The sequence below is a fragment of the Haliotis asinina genome, chromosome 3 (assembly GCF_037392515.1).
Source record: "Haliotis asinina isolate JCU_RB_2024 chromosome 3, JCU_Hal_asi_v2, whole genome shotgun sequence".
In the NCBI taxonomy this organism is placed as follows: domain Eukaryota; kingdom Metazoa; phylum Mollusca; class Gastropoda; order Lepetellida; family Haliotidae; genus Haliotis; species Haliotis asinina.
Genome location: NC_090282.1, coordinates 19,323,742 through 19,347,170, shown reverse-complemented (window position 1 = coordinate 19,347,170; position 23,429 = coordinate 19,323,742). Strand labels below are relative to the sequence as shown.

At 38.3% G+C, this 23,429-nt stretch overlaps 1 protein-coding gene across 1 annotated transcript in view; it reads left to right on the top strand.

The window, feature by feature from the left end:
* Positions 1-22,453, top strand: part of LOC137277617 (potassium voltage-gated channel subfamily H member 7-like) — a 147,115-nt gene extending 124,662 nt beyond the window's left edge. Inside the window, exons 3-10 of the mRNA XM_067809433.1 lie at positions 5,442-5,605; positions 6,753-6,920; positions 13,068-13,165; positions 14,070-14,219; positions 14,815-15,033; positions 15,627-15,773; positions 20,095-20,338; positions 21,251-22,453. Coding sequence (XP_067665534.1) covers positions 5,442-5,605; positions 6,753-6,920; positions 13,068-13,165; positions 14,070-14,219; positions 14,815-15,033; positions 15,627-15,773; positions 20,095-20,338; positions 21,251-22,371 — 2,311 coding nt within the window. The 3' untranslated portion in view covers positions 22,372-22,453. The remainder of the gene's footprint in view (positions 1-5,441; positions 5,606-6,752; positions 6,921-13,067; positions 13,166-14,069; positions 14,220-14,814; positions 15,034-15,626; positions 15,774-20,094; positions 20,339-21,250) is intronic.
* Positions 22,454-23,429: the final 976 nt, after the last annotated feature.

Genomic DNA, 23,429 nt, shown 5'->3' with positions numbered 1-23,429 from the left:
TCTGGCTTCCATAGGGGAAGGGCGTCGTTGCAATAACAAGGAGACTGTTAATGACAGAAGTATATTGTAGGTAGTGTTTTGTTATGTTAGGTATGTCAAGACTCATGATGAAAACAAGATATTCCAGAGGTTACTTAAACGATGTCTGAAGGGTGGGTAGAGATCTATATACCAATTTATAGTGTGACATATTTGGCCGGGGATATACCCAACAACGTATTATCACGGTGCGTCCATCTTACCGATACTGATACAGCCTGAAAAGGCTATAGATTGTAACACATTGTCTTCCTGCATGAGTGTTAGCAGCTTAAGCAGAAAGAACGATAAATGTCTGTGGAAAGTACAAGGCTCCATTGATCTCAGGTCATCTGCAGTTTGAAGAAAACTATCAAATGACGCCAGCTAGACTGGGTGGCTTCACTTAAGAATCGGTAATGTAGGGGAGACGGGAGGATATGATAAAGTTAAAGGGATTTAGAGGAGATCAGGGTGTGAAGTGTCAGTGTATTCTCTCACAGCGTTACATCCAGGATTGTCACGTTGGGACGTCATCCACTCAATGGTTGTTCTCGATTTACGACCGTATGATTTGAATAATCGAAGACGCTGTTTTATTAGCCTGATTAACCCTTCAATGTTAAGAGGTTCACTCATTAGAGTGTCTGTGTGTTTTGGGAAAATGCTTTAAAGTGAAGTTTATCGACAATGTGCAATGACGTTTAAAAGGCCAAAAGCTTTTGAAGAACTCTGGATCATGTTTGGTTTGCTATGTGTGAGTGTTGCCTGATGAAGATGTGAAAGCATTTATTAAGAAGACTGAGAGGAGGCTGAAAGGGGGTGTCAAACATTCTAATAAATGATTGATTTTGTGAAGAATCGTCATGAAATTATAAACATCATCATGTAGAGTCTGTTCTAATGTTCGTACCGAGCGCGAATCCTGATCATTCATTCATGTTTTCCATGTTAATAAAGATGTATTCTCAACATAATGACTATCAATTCAAAGGTGTTCGTGTGTGGTCCTGTGCATAGAGGTGAGCAGCTGAAGTTAATCAGCGTTGAGCTCGGAAAGTCCTTCTATGGGTGACAGTGTTTGGCAGCTTGGCCACTGAGAAATTCTTGGACTTCATTCCTGTCCTCTAACCTAGCACATGTGATACACGTGATCGTACCTTAAGCATGTGAATTTGTTAAAACATTTCCCTGTTCTCCCAACAGGATATGGGTACCCGAGGGGATAACCATGTGACTATCAACCTTCTAGGACCTCAGAGGCAGCTTGGGTTATCGGGGGTAATAATTCAGCGCTTCTGAGCAGAGCTGCATTGGAACTTAGCGCCATGCAAAAGAATAGCATTAGTATGATTATCGTATAAGTTTTTGACATTACTGGGATGAGAAACATAAAAATTGGTGGTTATGGTTCATTGGCATAATACTTGACATTGTACCGTTACATTATTAAACTGTATATGTGCATTCCTCGGCTTCAGTACCATGAGTAGGTGTGACGCTACACCCACAGAAACACTCAACATTTCTGTCAATTAAGGTCACCTTTTGAAGACTTAACCTACTTTTCTAGAAAATTATCTTTTTGTGTTTCAGTCTTTTTTCCTTAATCCATCTATATATAGCCCTACTGTTCAAGCAAATGGAAATGTAATTTTATCTCCTCCACAACTTCACGTGTAAGGAAGTTTTAATCTTGTCAACTAATGAACGCCACAAATATCTGGCCGGACTGACTTTGATGGTACAGGGTACCAAGATTGGGATCAATTTTATGTCCTGGCGCAACTGTGTAATCAACTTGCACTTGAGGGAAAACTGAATAGAATTTTGAGGCAACCTGACTGAAACCTTCCCGGATTTATATTCCATCTCCATTTTTTTTCGGAGCAAAATATCGATTCCACTGTGTTTAGGATTACACCAGTTTATCTCATGACATGTTTTGGAGATTCTCATCAATTACCTCGCTCTTCTGCCGTTTTAGGAATTGTGTAAATTCCAGTACGAACCACGAAGTGGGAAATAAAAATTGGATTTAGGCAATTGAAACGAACCAAGAACGTCCAATTAATCTATCGCTCGTTAGAGAAATACTCTGAAGTCGATTGCTTGAGAGAAGCATGCGAACAAGCTGCTGACACGTTTGCTGAAAGTTGTGAACAGTTGAAACTGTAGACTCTTTCCCCAAATGTGCCACTGATTGGAAGTGTTTATGCTGTTGCATGAAGACTTCCAAGTGCTCTCACGCCTACCAATGTGACTGTGTTAATGGAGAGAAGCCATTGTGTGTCAGAATAAATATTGCGTCAAGCAGGCAAAGGTTCCAAGGGTCTCTGCCCACTGTTTTCTGCTTCCTCACTTTAGACTACTCCTGGGACATCACCTTGGTGTACATTAGATGCCATTACAGGAAGAAATAATTGTGCTAGTTGCAGCTAAAACAGATACACTTATGCCAAATTCTCTAGTTGCAATAAAACCTACAATATGGTTATGGTAAACACCAGTCGGAACTGGACGGCTAATTATTAAACTTATGCCTGAAACGAAAGATTGTTACATCATGTCGATTGTCTGTGTGACGATCAGACATGTCTTGATGTTTACTAACTATGCCAAGGACTCAGTTTGTCCTGTTATTCACTATATATTAAATGATTATCTCAGATAATAGTACGGTCGTCTTTGTGATAATCGTAGCGTTATTATACATAAGTCAGGGAACATCCATTTTAGTTTTCGGGAATACATTTTCAAGTCATTTTCGCAGTTAAACGCGAACAAAGCAGTTATCTTTGACAAATGACCAGCCTGTTGGTTTTTCATCATTGGCCAGAAACTTCACCCCTGACCTATTTCTGATTTGTTCACTCCAGTGTGTAAGTACCGTAAGTAAAACTGTTTTGGTGCCACAGCTTTGTTACGGCTGTATAGATCGGCAAAACGTATCAGCTTCATACTAGACCTTGCTCAGAAGGATTCACTCTTGGTTCAGTTTTCAAAACGATCTATAGTGGATATATGGAGGATTCACCAATCAATTTCCATTTGACACACCAGTGACAGAAAATATCTTTACTGGTGGAGGCTCAAATGTTCCTGTGTATTTTTTTGTTTGATCTTTTTGGCTTGAGATGCATGTGTTTGTAACCTATGCAACCAGTGGAACAGTAAAACTGTCGTGCCCACCTGGTATCACTACTATTTCGTAGTGATTGATAATTACATATCATCATGATCATAAAGTTAACACCGTCTTGCCATTATTATTCCATTATTATTATAAATGGCTCTACACCTTGAACCCTTGTGGGGAATCGAACCCGGGGTCTTCATCGTGACGAGCGAACGCCTTGACCAGTGGGCTACCTCACTGCCTCTTTTGAAAAAGACATTCCTATGAATATGGAAAAGTGTTGTGACTTTGTATATATATATCAATAGTCACACTTCTATTTCTAAGCACATAGTTTACACTTTATAGTCCTTGGATATCAGACGGGTCTATATAGGTCTTGTTCATATCCTGGACAGTGATGTGTCTGTCGTTTCCATTGATCAATATTCTCTTCGCTGTTATTGGATCTCAATAATTCACGCCGACCGAGATTTCTCGGAATGGACAAAACTATGTGCTATATAGGAATCCTGACATATACTGAAATAGAATGTGATAGATGACTAACCTGAGCAAGTCGAACACATCGATCTGACATTAGGGAAGAACAGACCGCTATTAGACATATGGGTAATGTTGTAAGGTGAGTCTGTATCTGGCAGTCAGAGAACAAGGTCTTGCTGTATCATATACATTGCAATAAGGACAGATGTGTTTTGAAAGATGTGTCTTGCTTCTGACAATGCCAATGTATACACATTACAAGATGTCTGGGTCGTTAGGTACGTATATAGTGGGTCAACTGTTAGTTTCCAAATTTTAGGAACCTTTGCGTGATATTGGATTGTTGTGAATGAGTGAGAAGCGAGTGAGTGAGTGAATTACATGTCAGCATAAAGTTCGACACGACAAGCCCGAATTGACGCTCCTGAAAATTTAGAAACATAATGAGGGTGAACAGGGAATCGAACCGTCAACAGATAAACTTCTACACAGGTTACTGAGGTTCTTTAAACAACTGAGGGCGATGGGGTAGTCTGGTGGTTAAAGCGTTCGCTCGTCACGCCGAAGACCCGAGTTCGATTCACCACATGTGTGCAGTGTGTGAAGTCAATTTCTAGTGTCCCTGGGATATTGCTGGAAGATTGCTAAAACTAAGTTCGCTTGTAGACAACTGGGCAGCCCGTGTCACACGGACTAGTAGATTAATTGTCTTTACATACCATGACACTCGGGGCTTAATGGTGTACGTAGCATCAGTGCCTGTTGGTGTACGTCGTAAGTGTGTCTTCTTCAGAAACTTGACACCGCGGTCAAACAAATACAGCTATCCTGGAGACTGATGTGGAGATGGCTTGATTATTAACAACATTCATTCCTACGATGCACTGTGTTGGACGTTCAGAATTCAAACTCACCTAGTGTTTTATTATCACTCAGCATTTTGTTGAATGAATATGTATTCACACGTTAGGCTTACGAAATGGTATGCAAACATATCGGAATGACGAGTGTCATTGCATGCCACGGTGTTCCTCAGAAAACTCAGTCAACATTTAGAAATAGTTTGCAGAACACGTCTATTTACGTCCTAACTATTTTGCTAAATGAAATATTTACACACTTTATTCCACGCTGTACTATTTGCACGTATTAAATCCTATTATTATGGAACTGTTTCAGTCTAACGTGACATTTACCGAGACTGAGTAGGATCTATATATAGCCTCGAGAATGTTGTTGTGTTATATGTAGTGTTCTTGAATTCAAATATTGACTCGTCACATGATACCCGCGATCACCATATATAAGATACATGTATCGATCTCCTCGTTTGCTCTTTGCCCGCAGGACTTCCTAGGATGAAAACAGTGTACATAACACTATATGTTTTTGTGTGTAATCTTGACGAAGACAACTTTGCAAAGAGGCTTAAAAGTATCTGTTCATTTGAGTTCAGTGTTGCATTGTAAAGCCTTCTTGATTAAATATCACTGGTTGTTTTCAATAGATATACATGTATGTATGTCCATAAGTACCCGATATCTAATGGTTAGTTTCACCTCGTAAAACCACCCATTCTACATAGACTGATACCTTCATAATATGGACTCTCTAAATTCAGACACCCAACATGCAGAACGGCGACTTCTGGGAAAGATTATATTTGTACTAAACGAAATTGCTCAGGAATAACAAAATGCTTTTAGTCGAACACTGTATATTCCGGACGCATTTACGTCCAGATTTCTGGGTTTCACTGTACATATTTTTCAATGATGGTTTTTTTTTTACATTTCAGGTTTTACTGGGATCTGTTTATGCTGGTGCTACTTATCGCGAACCTCATCATTTTACCAGTAGCAATATCTTTCTTTAACGACGACCTCAGCACACACTGGATCGTGTTCAATTGTATATCAGATACTGTATTTTTTCTTGACATCATAATCAATTTTAGAACAGGTAAGCAATTGTATTTCAACAGAAATTAATTTGATGTATTTGGGTAAATAAGCCTATATGAACAGGTTCATACCTGATCACAATGTTCGGTAAAATACTCGTCTCAGAACTGAACACCAATGTGCATATTTCCACATGCATACATCACTGTGATGGTGATGAGGCCACGAGTATTTCAGTTTAATTGTTTCCCTTTGGCAAGCTAGGAAACGATGATTTTAGGATCGAATCTTGGTATGTCAACACCATACCTGGTTCATAGGTTCCACAAAAGTGGTCTGAGACCTGTATTAACCAGGGCTTCAGTTAAGCTGGCACACCATGATATAACTGGAACACTGTTTAAAGCGGTATTAAAACTGAACGACGACAATTCATACGTATGAAAATTAATAACTTAATTCTTTCCGGATATTTGTCTCTAAACTGTAAAAAGAATGGAAATTTGTTATTCGGCCACGAATGTAAAATCCACTCTGAAACACCATACAGATGTAGTTATTGGTCATTAAAAAGGTCACAGTACGTTTACATAGATATATATATGTGGGGACTGTTATTGAATTTGACAGTGACCTCGTAGAATGAGTATGCAAGATTAAGCACGAAATTCCACTGTCACGATCCTGTTGTGTGAGCTATCCAGACAGTGGACCTATAAACGACCTATAAAACCCAGTGTAGTCGACGTCAATAACACAATTCTGTTGAAGGCATTTGTATAATTCAATCTCGTTCTTCAATACTAGTGCTAGAACATTGTGAATTATTATACAGTATATCTGTTTGTCTTTCGTTTTATTGTTTCTATGCGAAGTTGAATGTTTTAGTTTCTTAATATTCAACCAGGTCACTTTATCAAGGTAAAGCACATCAGTTGAATTGTATCATTTCATAAGGCCTCTTTTCAACATTAAATGAATAGATATGGAAACATTTGTTTATGCTTTCTAATTGTTACTAAGTATTAATTGTATTACTGTTAATGACATTGATGTTTACTTTTACGAATGATTTTATGTTTGACTCAGTTAGTTCCTGAACAAAAGCAAGTTTGCATTTGTTGTGTTTTTTTCGTCACTAATGTTTACTCCTTATGTCATGATAACTCAAACTACAATAACCTGACTTTTTCATTCTTTTTCAGGTGTTATTTTGAATGACTTTGCCGATGAAATTATTTTGGATCCAAAACTTATAGCCAAACATTACATGAAGACATGGTTCTTTCTAGATCTCATAAGCTCCATTCCAATGGACTATATTTTTCTTATGTGGGACTCTGAGGCCAATTTCAGTCAGCTCTTCCACGCAGGTACGAAACCTCGCTTGGATGCCCTCCCGTACTGGCAAGGTGATCATTCTCGCATTTTTTGGCTGGAATGTCTGTCAAAATTAATCTGTGGACAACCTCCGTGGCTTTCTCTCTTTCCGCCCACCATCCCTAGGTCACCTTACAGGCAACTGCTCAAGGACCTATCTGGTCACCTCCCCGTTGGCAATTGTCATCGTACCCCTTTACCCTAGTGTTCCACTAGGGTCTTCATGGACACCTGTTAAAATCATAGGAAAAATACGTACCTAGTCAAATACTGTTTGTATTTTCTGCTGTTTTACTGCTTAATTTATTTTTATCACGCTGTTAGGAATTATAAAATGTAATATACAAAAATTGTGTTCTATTAAGCACATACTTTCATTTGTTTCAATTTATTTTTTCGAACAAATATTTTTGAATATTTGTACCATGAAGAAACTAGTGCTTATGTTAAATCAAAGGTACCCGCTCCACTACGTGTATGTAAAATGCACCCATCTTGAAAGTCATATTACCATACGTATATATATGTTTTATTCCTCTAAAGTGAACCTCTGAGTTCCCTTTGATACACCATTAGTATCGTGAACCATCCATGAGATATATTGATGTGCCTTCACGTAAGCATACAGCTATATCTATATATTGCTTTATCATCTATGTTTTTCTAACATTTCGTTTTGCATATTCCTTTATTATTTCATTTTCCTCCGCGTCGAAAAATATCAGCTTGTACTTACATGAAACATTACAAGCACACGTTCTGAAATACAGCGATTTCTTCAGCGACTACAGCTGTAGTCATCATGGCATTGATTACTGCCATGCCATAGAAATATAGTCACGTGATTGTGCTGATGTCCAAAATGCGGTAATTTCGGTAAATGCTCTTTACACTGCATGACAATTCCAAACTCACGATAAGTGTATAAAGTTCCTTTCCATCACCTTATAAACAAAATGCTTTGCTTTTAATATTACGTTAAAACTACATGTTAGTCATCATTTGTCAACACGATAGTGTTCACCTATATAGTTAATCACTGTGACAAAGTATCCATGTTTTGTTCTTTCTTTGGTCACACACTTTGTGAATATTGTCAACATTTGACCTGAGAGCATTTCCAACGTGTATTGTAATTATCTTTGCTTGGGCATATGACTTCACGGATTACTGGAGGTACCGAGCCGTAATGATCAGGACAAGACAAATATCATGTATACACGAGCAACATTAGAACAAGAAGTCTATTGACGGAGAAAGGCAAAGTAGTGGTGAAACCTATGCGAATGGATTACTGTGTTGGCAAATTATTCGATACTAATGATCATTCAAATAATTTTGTTTATTCACTTCTCATTTGTTGTTTGTTCTACTTTTATTCAACCTTTGTTGGAAGATATATTTTCTTTTATTTATTATGGATTTCTAGCAATTGAGAATACAAAGACTTGCACATACGTTAACAGCAAGGTATCCATTGTATCAATGTAATAGGTATATGAATAGACAGTTTCACACAAGGTTACACTACTTTGTAGGCATGTTAGCATACTTTGTCAGTTTGTAGCACAGGAGCCATGGTTCCTTTACTACACTGGAACAACAGTACAGAGGGCATTCAAAGCAATCTTTATAAAGTGGTCATGTCATTTCCACAGACCAAAGACATTGTATTTATACCATTCCAACGAGAACGGACAAAAAGCTTAAACTAAGTAAGTAACAATCATTGAAAGTAGCAACGTTTCAATCCGATGTGGCATATTTAACATCAGATTTCATGATGTGCGCTTCAGAAACTCTCAAATATATAAATGAAATCACTGGCACCTTTTCACGATCCATAAATTTCTTCAAGATCCGTAAGTAATGTAAGTAAAGCGTTGCGTAATTGTTTTCAAAATAATAGCTATGCTATGATGCTGTGAAAAACACATACGTATGCAACAACTGCTTATTGTGCTAAGCTTAAGCTAATTGTGACGGTCCAGTGACACCATCGTCAGGTGCTATACCCAAGATGAAAGGCTTTTACTTTTTCAGATATACCGTGGCGCACCTTATATCTCGGTAATCCTCTTAAATTTCAAAATTTAGTTTATAGAGCTTTTATTATTATTTTCATCATTTTTATTCATTTTATTTTTGTTGGTAAGCCTTTGACATCATTAACATGCTAGCCCAGCCAGAGATTTGACTATAACACAATAACTGTGTTATTGACAAAATATTCTGGTCCTAAGAATTAGTTCTGTCAGCGTTATTCTGCTACTTACTCCATAACAAATGCTTCACTAATATTAAAGCACAGAGCGTATAGACCACAGATCATATAGACCACAAAACCATATAGACCTGACCCACAGCCTTTGAGTATAGCACCATAACGAAAAAAGGTGTCATTGGTACGCACTGCCATCCACAGAAAGTATGACACTTCTACGTAGTTAATATGTTGAAGAGAATCATTCTGTTATTTAGACGTAGCTGTTCTTTTCTTCATTCAGTTCACACTGCGTTCAACAGTTTGTTAGCTGTAGATAGAGGCTGCGTCCTCAGCATGATGCATCGTACTAAATTATAGCATTACAAATATTTGAGAATTATTTTTTATCTCAATCTCTGTGGACATTGGTTTATTTTCTTGAATGACGGTTTTAACTTTTGACTATTTTGTAGATTTCAGGTTCTTGTAGAAAGCGAAAGATTGCAAGACCTTAAATTCCACTCCTACACGAGACAGTTCTTGTAATGCAAAACAGAGGGCCATCAACCAGCTGCATGTAACACAACTAATTTGCTAATGCCAAGGGTAACGCGGCTGCTCAAGACGCCATATACGTTTTCAACTTCTACGGAATACCATTAGGCTGGGTGTAGATGACAAGTCTATGTCTGATGCATAGCGTTCGATACTAGTTGAGAACACAATGGCGCATAGGGAACAGGCGCGATCATGAACATGCACCTAATTTATTTCAAAATCTATCTCTTGTCACATTTCTTTTATTTTATACTTCTAGAACCATTCTAAAGGTTTGGATATTTGGTAACCCGGGCGTTCGTTTCAGCGGTTGTCCATTTGGAAAGTCAGAATGATGACGCTAATGACGTTATTTCTATTTGGCCCAAGAACGTCTTTCATCTTCAACGAAGGATATTCTGGAGAGAATGATCGCCTTGGAAGGCATTTTAATACCATTCTGCATATAGATCTACTTAAATCTTTTAAATTTTATCCTTTTTAACGCATTCCTGGAAATGTTTCCCCCACAAGCCTTCTCCACTCACAAACGTAGTGCACTAATGACAACACATTTAGATTCATAACTACACACCTCTTTATCATACTGCGCATGCCCCGTTTGCACGCATTTATGGATGTGCTTCTTTACCGTTTATGTTCTGATTTTCCTTAACCTTTCATGCATGCTGCCTAGTGTTTGAAATTGTCTCGCGTGTTGTGCCCTTGTGAACTGCTGTGAGTCTATTGTTACAGTGAACATGTAATATGACCATACGACGTATTCTGTAAAGATTTTACATTCTTCTTTAAACCATGCCTCGTGTTATGGTTAAACTGATTTACAAATGCAGTGCTGGTAGAATTCTGTAGATTTCTAAGGGTATTTGAATGTTAAGTATATGAGTATCATAGTTATTTTCATTATGTATACTTGTGTACCATTTGAAATACACCTAGTTTGTTAAACTGACCACAGACACTGCGGGTATGTGATACTGTTCAATCCAGTAACCATTTTGTCTTTCAGACTATATGATAATCACCGTCATCTCTTCAGCATTCCATTCATCTAACATCTTTTATACACCCAAAATACATTCAATAGTCTGTGATATATAACATATGTATATAACAGTTAGCAACACATGATGTACATATGAAGTGTCAACGAGGGTGATTTCATTAAGGATTTTGTTATTTTACTAATGAAAATCATCCTCCAGTTAACAACACGTCTAGAATAGTGAAATGTTCGGTTGGCACAAAATATTTGTTGTTACAAAATATGACATATTTTCAAATTTTCACTATGTATGTGAAAAAAAAATAATAAAAATTGTTTATGCTTCAGGACAGAGTGAAATACCCCTAACAACTGATTTATTTTGCCCAAGTCAATATAATGACTGACTTTGCAAGTTTAGCGACTTCAGGAGTGGTTCAGCTACAAATACAAATATTATCTGTACACTGCCAGGTGTTGCAGTAAACGTCTTTTTACAACACTCTGAGACAGAAAGCTTTGTACAAGTTTTGAAAAATGTCCAGCATCTAGAGGTTTTTTAGCAGTTACAGCCTTTTGTTTGACGTCAGTAAATTGTTATTTGTTTTGCATCAGAGCAATCTAAGTGCCAAGGTGATCTCATCGCAATAGTTGTGTCAGAATTAGGATTTGTGTAACGGGGACTTCAGTTTCAGGATGTTCTTTTTGTCACTGCTTTCGGGTTTCGGATAAAGTTATCAAATAGGTGTTTTGAAGACATATTCGATCAACCGTGTAGTTTCTATAACAAATATGGACATATTATTCGTATTGATTGTGTACTTAGTCACGGCGCATGCTTGCATTGCCGGGATTGATACCCATATGTCAGTGTTGTTGGTTACCAGTATTCCATCGGTTGTGCGTATCCTTTGCTGTGCACAAAGTCACAGACTTAAACTGTTGACTAAACGACAAAATGCAACAAAAGATTTACACGAAAGCTTACCGTGTATTTAACGAAGTGTTGTCCCAAAGCAATGTTAAAAGTGCAATAAGCATTGTCCATAAAAAGGGACTGGTCATTTATTATTTTGGGGAGTAAAAAGCAGGGGGGAGACAGTTTGGCTGTTGGTCTTAGAACCCCTTCTAACCCCTCCACCCTCACCCCCTCCTTTTGACTAGTTTCATAACCTCAAGGTGTATGTAACATTCCCTTATGACAACACTCCCATTCACCCTCCAATACGCACAGACCAGACCTATTTAAGATGTACATGAAATGTTGCCCAACTGATATGTCTTGTATCTATTTCAGAAAGCTATTTTTTCATCTCCCCATGTAAATTCTGGTGACACACTTTCCACAAGCCTATCCCCAGCACACCCCACTAATCTCTCCCTTTCTCCATTCAATCTCACAACCATTTACCCACACTCTAATAAGTGTCCAGTCCCGAGACATAAATTGATTGATTAGTTTGGAATATCCAAAGAGAAAGATGCTACAGTAAAGATACTAAATGAGTCCTTTGATTAACTCTTTTACCTTAGGGTCACTGTAATGATATCATCGTCTTTCTTTTCACGGGTAAACACGTTTGAACATAGATGAGAGTTAATGCATGGTAGATATGCAACATTCCTAATCACCAAATGCACTTTCGGAAGTGATGGCTGCCAAGAGTGACATGTGTGACCTGTAACTCCCAGCACAACGTATGTGTAGAGATATAACAGAGGTCCAACCATGAGTGAAACAAGTGCACCTCATACCTCCCCACTACTCCTTGCACACTGTATGGAACAACATCTGGGCTTGTCAGGCATCAGATTGTCACAATATATGTATTCCTGCTGGGTTATGTGTCCTGGTACAATTGATCTATTTCTTTGAATAAAGACCCAGCAAACAAAATGAACAGAACCTTCATATTTGGTCGGTTTATAGTTAAAGGAGAAAATAGTAATGTGACAACATGTTCAGACATGACCTAAGATGTGTGTACAACAACATAATGCTGATCAATATATCGATGACCATATGGTTGCGTTCGACAAAAAAATTTCAACTTCATTTTCGTGCACCCAAATGACCCAAATATAAACCTAACTACGTCAATAGGAAAACGTATAAATACTAGTAGATATACCGGCCTTTCATAAAGTTGACACAGGGTGAATATGTTACTAAGTTAATATTTTTACTTCGCTTGAAAGTTGCTGAAGGTTTCAGGTTGCAAACTTAAATGGGTCTATTCACAATGATTCTTCTATCCACTTTGATGTTTGTCCATGTTGAAGGCAAGTACTAATTACTGAAAACACCAGAGAAAACGTCGGACGCAGCCATTGGGCTCACATCCACCAATCACTATGGGTTTCTTGAGTTAACCATTTCTGATTCAACAGGAAGGGCCTTGCGAATGCTGAGATTGGCCAAATTGCTGAGCTTGCTTCGGCTGCTTCGGTTATCCAGACTGGTCCGATATGTTCAGCAGTGGGAAGAGGTGGGGGTAATTTAAACTTTGACTGGCAAGTCATCCTTACTCTCTGATAGGAAGGGTATAAGTATAGAAGAACATACATGTACACAGTAGATGTAGACATGGATAGTAGTCTGTCGCTTACAGGCTGACATTCAGACATTGAAAGATGGTTTGTTGGAAGAGCAGTATCGGCGATGGAGATACGTCAACCTTATGTCTGCTTTGATGTAGCTTACAATGTTATGTGCTAATACTCATGTTATATCTTGATATTAATATATATATATATATATATAAATATATTTAAGTATTTAAGAAACATCATAAAAGCTATTGCAATGCTAAGTTAAATATCATTTTTGTGTAACAAGTAGAAGTTTGTGTAATCATGTCGTAAAGTAATATATTACTTTTGAATGTATTTTCTTATGGCGATAATGGTTAATTAATGGTAATGGTTAAGAGTATTAATGCGCCATACGCACTGTTTTATGATACAAGTAATTATACCCTACCTTCAATGTCGATGTAAGGAGCTTACTCTTTCAGTCTTTCTCTTTGAATGTCTCTTTACTATCTTTGTAATTTTTTTTGAATGCTAAACAGCTTATAAAAAGAACACAACGTACAAAGGGAACCTCTTTCTCTATCTGATGTCAGCTTAGCATCCAATTAATTGCAACTCAGGCTAGTTAGATCTTTTTTGTTTCTTCACTTGTTTAATCAAAGTTTATTGCAAAGTATAGAATTTCTGTAATAGTTCTTTATATCTAACCTCATTTGATGTTCAGTTTTATGATGTATTCGCCAGTTCACTAGCGCAATCAAATTCATTTCTGCTTTCAAGCACGCTTTTTCTTGCATCGGAATGCCGATTTTCTTCTCGTGAAGAACCACTAACTGACTCATAATTTCCTTATCTCAGTTTTTAGCAATTGCTGGCAAGTTTATGCGAATCTTCAACCTCATCTGCCTGATGTTCCTCTTGGGTCACTGGAATGGTTGCCTCCAGTTTCTTATACCAATGCTTCAGGACTTCCCAAAGGATTGCTGGGTAGCCATAGAGGAACTTCAAGTAGGCTAATTGATGCGTAAACATTTAACCATTACACTAATGTATTTATCTAACTAACCAAGAACTGAAACACATGTTCCATTTTTAATGAAATTATATAAAAACTCCAGTACCAACACATCAATTAGATGCTTTAGTCTACAGTGGGCGTCACCCTCCCTATTTTATAGTTCGGTACTTCACATAACTGGAAGTGTTTCCAGTCATTAAAAAACCATGTGTTGATTAACCTCCGCCATCTCGAAAGTATTATGCAGCTTTGTAATAAACCAAACTAACCGGCGTCAAAAGTAATACACTCCGTACGTACGAATTGTATACTAGAAATAGGTCCTTTAAGTGTGCCCTCTGTCATACATATGTTTGTAGCTTTTGCTATCCGGAAAATGTACCATTAGTCTTGTGAACAATGATGTTTACAGCTGTTCTGCTCTCAGTTCACATCTTTGCGTGCCGAAATGTATTTATCTAACCATGTACTATGCATGTTTTCATACAAATCTCTGCCCCTGCTTCCTCATTTACCTTCAGAATATAGGTATTTTATTTCAATTCAAGTTATATTCTTAAACTTCATCAAGCGTTCTCATTTCAGGATGCTCACTGGGCTGAACAATATACATGGGCGTTATTCAAAGCGTTATCTCATATGCTATGCATAGGGTATGGGCGTTTCCCTCCACAAAATATGTCGGACACGTGGTTGACCATTTTGAGCATGCTGAGTGGCGCCACCTGCTATGCACTCTTCCTTGCTCATACCACTACTCTCATTCAGTCATTTGACACATCTAGAAGACTTTATAATGAAAAAGTAAGTATGAATTTCAAGTGTTTAACAGTGTATTTAGAACAATACTTGTTTTTCAACCTTGTACGCCCCAAAATGTGTGTCAAAACATCTAGTCTTTACTGTATGATATCTCAATGGATTAATCTTGTATCTGGAGAGAGCCAAGTAGAAGTTTATTTATGTCATTGACTTTTCAGTCATGGTTGATACGTCAGTTCTCTTGGACACAGTAACCGATGGTTTTGCTTGTTAAAATACATGTTTGATATGGTCTGTGCATTCCTGAATCAGCATTAACGGCACAGGCGTGACGTGATCATGGTAAACTCAAGATGCATACTGTAAATGATTATAGATACATTTGCTTATGCAAATGGACGTGGAGCTTCGATATATGATATAGCATCCATTGACCTGAATTCTTATCCAAAATACGTGGAACTTTATATTAATGTGTAACTCCAAATGGAGTCATTGTTACATTTAACACTATTTCGCGATTTATTACTCTTTCCACTATTTCCGAATTGCATGCATTTGAAAACAAACATTAGTTTACACTATGATAAAGTTATGACATGTTTGTAAATAGTCCCGTTTGTTTCTCATTTCAGTTCAAACAAGTTGAAGAGTACATGATATATCGTAAATTACCTCGAAACCTTCGCCAGAGGATTACGGATTACTATGAACATCGATATCAGGGAAAGATGTTCGACGAAGAGACGATATTAGGGGAGCTTAACGAGTGTCTGAAACATGTAAGTAGATGGTTCACATATGTCGGGAAAGCTGCAGTTTAGGTCATGTATCACCATGACAACGCCAACAGCTTTAGATATTTACCTAACGGGTATGTGAGGAACTATTTGATGTTTGATTCATATATATGTGTAATTGTATATTTACGGATACAGCTGTCACGTGGCATCATTAATAATGGACATATGGTTCTGTAATAATGGACATATGTTTCTATATGTTTCTTGATGTATCAGCAAGGTAGCCAACATTGGTGGAAGTGTATCACTAGTGGGGATAGTGATGTATTGCAAAACAATGTTCTCATGAAATTTGTGAAAATCTGCGGGGGGCTTTCATTTTTTGTATTAAATCAGCATGAATGTAAACGCTGTAGGATAAATGGGAAAAGCCACAGATTTTAAACCGGTATGCAAACATGTAAAAAATAATAGGCGTTAACGACGTAATGATGTCACTTGTGGTGATGAAACGTGAAAAAACACCATAATTAAAACCAGGGAACTGAACACGTCTCTGAAATTACCGATCAGTGGTTTTCTCCACAGAAGACGAAACCAATACAAATATAAACGACCGTTTTTGCAAGTCTTCCTAATTTAGCATTCTGACAAAATGAGCTCCTCGGTCTCTAAGCTCTCCCTTGCCATGTTGTTATCTTGTGTGTTAGTAATTGATGTATTTAAGACATTGCTGACGTTCTTACATCGTGTTCTCATTTAAATCACGTTAAATGTGAATCGTGTGTCGGCGACAGGTGAATATACAAACTTGATGCAGTTCTAACACAAACGCTGGGGATTAGAACAGAGTTTAGACTATGGTCTTCGGCAGACCACCCTAAAGCTCAACGAACGCCATTTCCATACCAAACCTGTCGTGTTTGGCGAAATTGGCTTGTTTCTTTATTGACACTGGTGCTGTATTAAAGGCTGAGGAAGTAGATAAAATCTGACACCTTAATCTAGACAGACTTTTATTGTCATTCAGGAATCAAATATTTAGACAGTTGCCTGTTCCAGTTTTGGCCAACTTGCCACATGGCGGGACTCTTGTACAAGATGCATCCATTTGTATCTTCATTTTTATACAGATTTTGATTGTGCGATATGCTTTGGTTACGACAAACTGATTAGTGAAGCTCCGTGTTTAAACTTTGCTTCTTTGTTCAGGGTGTAACACTGCGACGCATGGAGGGTTTGAAAAATTGTGTATTCAAGAACACGCGTTTGAATTAAGTCTGGAGTCTTGTAGGTAGTTAATGTTGATATATACATGTACACAATGAAATCAGCCTTCTCGTTCTGTGCTACCATACCGATCGTTCATATATGTGTGTCAGTTCATGGTCAGCTACTAGATACCTATCTGGCCGTAGGTGTTGGTCAGTTCATGGTGAGATACTAGATACCTATCTAGCCGTAGGTGTTGGTTAGTTAATGGCCAGCTACTTGATACCTATCTAGTCGTATGTGTTTGTCAGTTCATGGTCAGCAACTAGATACCTAATCAAGCGTAGGTGTTGGTCAGTTCATGGTCAGCTACTACATACTTATCTAGCCGTATGTGTTGGTTAGTTAATTGCCAGCTACTAGATGCCTATCTAGCAGTATGACTGCACTCGTCCTACAGGAAGTGTTTTTCAGATACATGTAACCGAATGTATAGTCTGCCTCTGACGGCTAGAAGCGTAGCTACCCTCCTTCAGTAACTTGAACTGATATGTAGTGTCAGATAAATGTCATGCAAATTGAAGTACTGTACAATTATTGGCCTCCGGAGAGGGTACGTAAGTCCCAACACAATTGACGTAAATTAATTTAAAAACATACTATTTTTAACTGTAGCGTGTATATCATTATGGTCAGACTCGCTGATTTGATTGACACATGTCATCGTGTTACCCAGTTTAATCACTTGTTTTAAGTTTATGCCTGTGGCAGTCTTGTTGTTTTAATATCTTTCGCTGACAGGTTTTAATAAGTAACGTTTGATTACTATGAATCTGTAGCTTGATTTAGTCTCGATGTAGCTGAAATACTGACAGTATGACTTAAAATCTTACCTCACTCAGTCAGGCAAAGTTTGTGATGATGCAAGACAAGCTTACCTTTTTCGTAATAACTTGGGATTAGTGACTATTAGTGATTCAAATCTATAGTGTTCACAGCTATCCTGACTGTCACGCCCCGTGGAATCTGTACATAGGTGAATAATGGAGAAAGGTTATTCGCCAGTCATTATACGAGGGAATGACAATAAGTTTTGAGCCTTGCATAGAAAAACGCAAAACATTGGTATGAACCACATATATTTTTCAACATAGTCCCCTTGTGAGTCAAGACACTTGTTCCATCTTTTCTGCTAGGCACTGATGCCATCTCTCTAGAAGGCACCATGTTGGTCCTCAAACCAAGCCTCAGTAGCAGCAATAAGCTCACTATCATACTGAAATCTACGACCACGCACGTGTTTCTTGAGATTTGGGAACAGATGGTAATCACTTGATGCCAGGTCTGGAGAGTAGGGGGGATGCGGCAAGATTTTGTACCCGCATTCCTGGACAGCAGCGGCTGCAACGCGAGAGATTTGTACTGGAGCATTGTCTTGATGTAGAAGAATACCACGTCTGATCTTGCCCCGGCGCTTCTCCTGTCGCACTTGCCTCAACAAGTTAGCTTAATATTCCCCATTCATTGTTCTTCCTTTTGGTAAGTATAATCTATGTGGATGACGCCTTTGCTATCCCAGAAGAGTGTCACCATTCCCTTCTGCACTGATCTGGAGGCTTTGAACTTTTTGGTCCTGTGAGAAGTGAAATGTTTCCATTCCATGGATTCTTGTTTGCTCTCAGGATCATAGTGGTGGATCCAGGTTTCATCACAGGTTACTAGCCTGAAGTGAAAATCTTCTGGATTCTTGTTGTGTCTGGTTAGCATGGAGTTAGCTTATGGTGACCCTTGTTTGCTTCATTTCATCTGGAAGCATTCTTGGCATCCATCTTGCGCACACAGTAGACATGACGAGATGTTCATGAAGAATTGTCTCGATGGATCCGTGTGAAATGCCTGTGGTCTCCTCTAACTCGTGGAGTGTGACTTTCCAGCACAAGTCTATGCACTCTGTCAATGTTTTCCTGACTAGTGCTTGTTGTTGGGCGACCTGGACGGGGGTCATCTTCAAGACTCTCTCTACCATGCTTAAATTCATTGACCCATCGTTTGATTGTAGCAGATGAAGGGGAAGACTTACCCTAAAATGCTGAAAGCCTTTCTTCAATGTTCTTCACCGAATTTCCTTCAAGAACTAAAAACTTAATTACTGTTCTATACTCAAATTTATTCATTTTCACTGCCGTGAGGGTGGTCTCTTTCTGTCAATGTGAGCTGTTCAATAACTTCTGAGAGTAGGATACCAAAACATCAGCTACACCCCGAGGTTCAATGTCGTACCATAGGCTGTGACACCTGGGTATGAAAAATGCACAAGGCTCAAACTTATTGACATCCCCTCGTAAGCTCGACTGTATGTCAAATGTGCCTCTTCACTGATCCTACGGTAGCACCTCACGTTCAGCATTATAGAGCACAATAAATGCCTTTAACTCTTTTTGCAGTGCTCATTAGTCTACCTGAGGGTACGAAAGATTCATTATTTGATTTATACAATGTGTTGTCATTTTTCGAAAGATAGTTGTTTTGAAATATTCTACATCGCAATTCAATGCTTCAAATGTTCCTGTATTATGTTGTCTCGTATGACACTAGAATAACGTGAAAAGAAATCAACATTTACAGCCATAAAGAAATTTGTAACAAATCACTTTCTTACTTCAAAGATGTTCATGACCTAGGAATCGTATTTGTCACACACAACTTCAGTGGTTTAAGAACATGGCATCTTCATGCTCCATATAGCAATGATGTTCCTCAAAGAAACTTTCCTTAATATGTCGATCTAATTTGCCTTTGATTTTTTTTCAAAGCGATTGTATTAACACATCCTTTACACAACTGCACCGTTTCAACGCTGGCCATATTCATTTGCCATACATAGAAATGTGTTCTCGTGTCATGTTCTGAATGAATTTCATGGGTTATTGGTGACCATCTAATGATGGGTTTTTATTCATGATTCGCCTGATTGTCATTGATGGTTTTGCCAACACCGTGTAGCGTACCATGTGGGTAAAGGCCCAGGGCCTCTATCAATTTGGTCTCCTCTTCTTTGCTGAGCTGCTATGACATGATATGAATACAGCACTATTTAGAGCAACGAGAAACCCAACTCACTCACTTAATTACTCTGATCTATTTCCAGGAGGTAATCAACCACAACTGTCGGGCCCTCGTAGCATCTGTTCCGTTCTTCACGAACGCGGACCCCTCTTTCGTCTCAGAGGTGGTTAGCAAACTAAAGTTCGAAGTCTTTCAGCCTGGCGACCTGGTGATAAAGGAGGGAACTATTGGAACCAAGATGTTCTTCATTCAAGAGGGCATTGTGGACATCATAACGTCAGACAAGGAGGTCGCCACTAGTCTTTCAGATGGGTCTTACTTCGGAGGTAGATGATTTTCTCTCGGAGTTATCACTGTGGGATAGATAACTCACTAGGGTGTCTCAAAGGGACCCAAATTCATTGCACTAACATTATTCCACAACATTCTGTCATCATTGTCGTCACGAAAATTAAACGATTACGTTCACGTACGTTTGAAAAACTAGGGGGTGCTGTTCTGAAGGGGTTGGATTATTTTTTGTTACACACTGAAAAAGTGTAAAAAAGCTGTGTAAGTCGCGTAGATGAACTAATGATAATTAGCTAATATTGTTTGTAAATTTGAAGGCTGTTTTATTTAAATTGGGGTTCCGGTCGTTTAGGATAATACATATTTTATTTTTAAAACCGTTGAATCAATGTATAGCTGCTCTCAACAAAAACCTAAGGGAATTACCGTTATGCATATCATCACGATGTCTTTTCATCCTTCTTAAGTCACTTTTACAGCATGACATTTGATCAGCATGGACTGTCTTATTGCACGATATTTTGAAAATACCACCTCATTCGGTGGTAACACTTCATTCTCATTCTTTGCATGTATTTACGTTTTCATAATATTTTCAACTTTGTCCATTTTGCCACAGCTATCAAACGTGTTTCAAGGGCATGTTTTAATGGCTACTGTCAAACTGTTATTTTTTGCATCCGATAGTTACATGTTGTGTCACATATTCCCAATTTTCCTCCGAAAAAAAAGATGTCTAATATGGACGTGTTAACAGAAATGTTATTCAGTTAGTATTCATTGGTATTAAAAATATCAACAAAACCAGTTAGGAAGAGTGCATCATGATAATTTACAGAATAAAACGGAGACCAAAATTACAGGTAAAGAGGCGTTTTCTACCGTAACCAGAGTCGTAATTATACGATCGAGTCAAGTGTCCAAAACTTTCTTTTTGTTATTTTCAGAAATTTGTCTATTGACAAATGCACGCCGTGTTGCTAGTGTTCGGGCGGAGACATATGTGAACCTCTACTCTCTAGCCGTGGAGCACTTCAACGATGTGTTGGATCGATACCCATTGATGAGGAGAACGATGGAGAGTGTTGCTGCAGAGAGACTGTCCAAAATTGGTAAGAACCCGAGCTTGGTGAGCAGTCGAGCAGACCTTGAAGAGGACCAGAAGCTTGTGAACGAGATAGTGATGGAATCCACACCCATCCCTACCAGCGCCAGTGAGAACGAAGATGGAGACTCCGATGATAGCTCTGATGGTAGTAAACCTAAGAAAAAATTCAAATTTGATTTTTCTGCCAGGTTGCAGAGGATTACTGAGGAGAAAAGAAGCAAGTCTCGGGAAAATTTAAAGGATAAAGATCTGATAGATTTTACTGATGGAAAATCTCATAAGTTTGGGAAGCTGCCAAAGGTTCCCTCAGGACCTAATCTCTTTGGACTTCGAGTTCCTTCTCTTCCTGAAAGAAAGAGATCGGGAAGTGTAGGAGATGCTTATTCCATGACCGGGACCCCAGAAAGGATTGAGGAAGAAAAGGAAGAAAAAGACAAGGATATGGAGAAGAGAAGGGGTAGTTTCCTTGGTAACAAATTTTTACGAGCTTTTGAAACGAAAGAAAGCAAACCCAAAAAGTTAAAGGATACAGGTAAAACTCCCAGTCTAGATGAGGCTGTTCCTCTAGTCTCAGACCCAAAGGGCACTTCTGTTAAGCAGTTCCTTGCTGTACCTTCCGATCCTTCCAAGGAACATTCTAAAGATTCAAAAGATAGGACTAAATCGGAAGAGACCAAAGTAAAATCTGATGAAAGGCCAGAGCCGTCCCATACAACTACAACCACGACTGTCACTGTTCAACCAACTCCTATTCTGAAAATCCCTAAGGATGACCCTTCTATAAAAAAGAGCATAGTAAGTGTCAGCCCTTCTGTTCCCTCTAGTAAGGACAGCAAGTCACAAAAGGACGAGTCTATACAGCCCAAATGGGCAGGAGGACAACCAGTAACAATCAGAAAAGAAGTCATTATTGAGGAAAAACCTCAGGAAAAACCGCCAAAATCAGGTGATAATGCATGAATTATTTGAATGTGCTATTCAACATGTTACGTTGTGATACCGCCGAATGGCGTTCCTGTGTAGGATGTGCAATGACCTTGACTTTGACCCACCTCGAGTATAAGTATCGGGCCAGTGAGAAAGAAGTGACTTTGAATGACTGTGTGATCATTTTACTGAAGCCAATTATATGTATCAACTGTACATACACACACCAAATGGCGTGAGGTCGTGAATATATTGAGTGTCTTTTATAGTAACACTTCACTGATAGTAGGACACTGTATAACAAGACTCTGTGACAATCACGTAATGTTTTCTACATTTACCTAGACATTAGGTTGATATCCTCTGTTCTGGTCACGTGGCTGCCTCGTGAGTGACACGTGACGGTGACGACAGATCCAATCTTGATAACTGACGCATAAAGGCCATTCCTTTCATGAGCTGCCATGGACATCGACCTAGAAAATCATCTGCACACATGCCTTTGCCATATTTGCGGTCATCATTCCTCAAATGTAAAGGGTTACCTCCCCTTAGTACTCGATATAGGCGTAGAATGATGCTCTGTCTGTCATTTCTGTCCATATGTCGTTACTGTTCTCACACATATCTGCCTTAATTTTACAGCGATATATGACTTTGATGAAAGGTTAACATAGATTTTTGTATAATCTTTTTTCCATGCATTTTTGAAAGATATTTTTCAGATTTATTTTCAAGTTAAAATTATTAAATACAATACGATAATTTTAACAGTATGAGCTTCATAGGCATAACTGACATAATGTTTTGTTTCAGGATCTGAGACAGCCGTTCTGCTTTACACTCGGTGACAGAACTGTAATCAAAATTTTATTGCAATGTATTTTATGTTATCTCAAGCATTTGAATTTGCTACCGCCCTCTCGTAAATGTAAACATTCAGATTCATACACAGAGAGGCTGTAATATCACACTGCTACTAAGAGATCAATTGCAAAATTAATTGTTTTATTAAAGCAGAAGTCATATATTATATATCACTATAAATCAAAGTAATATTATTTGTAAAGAATTAGTCCATTTTATATGGA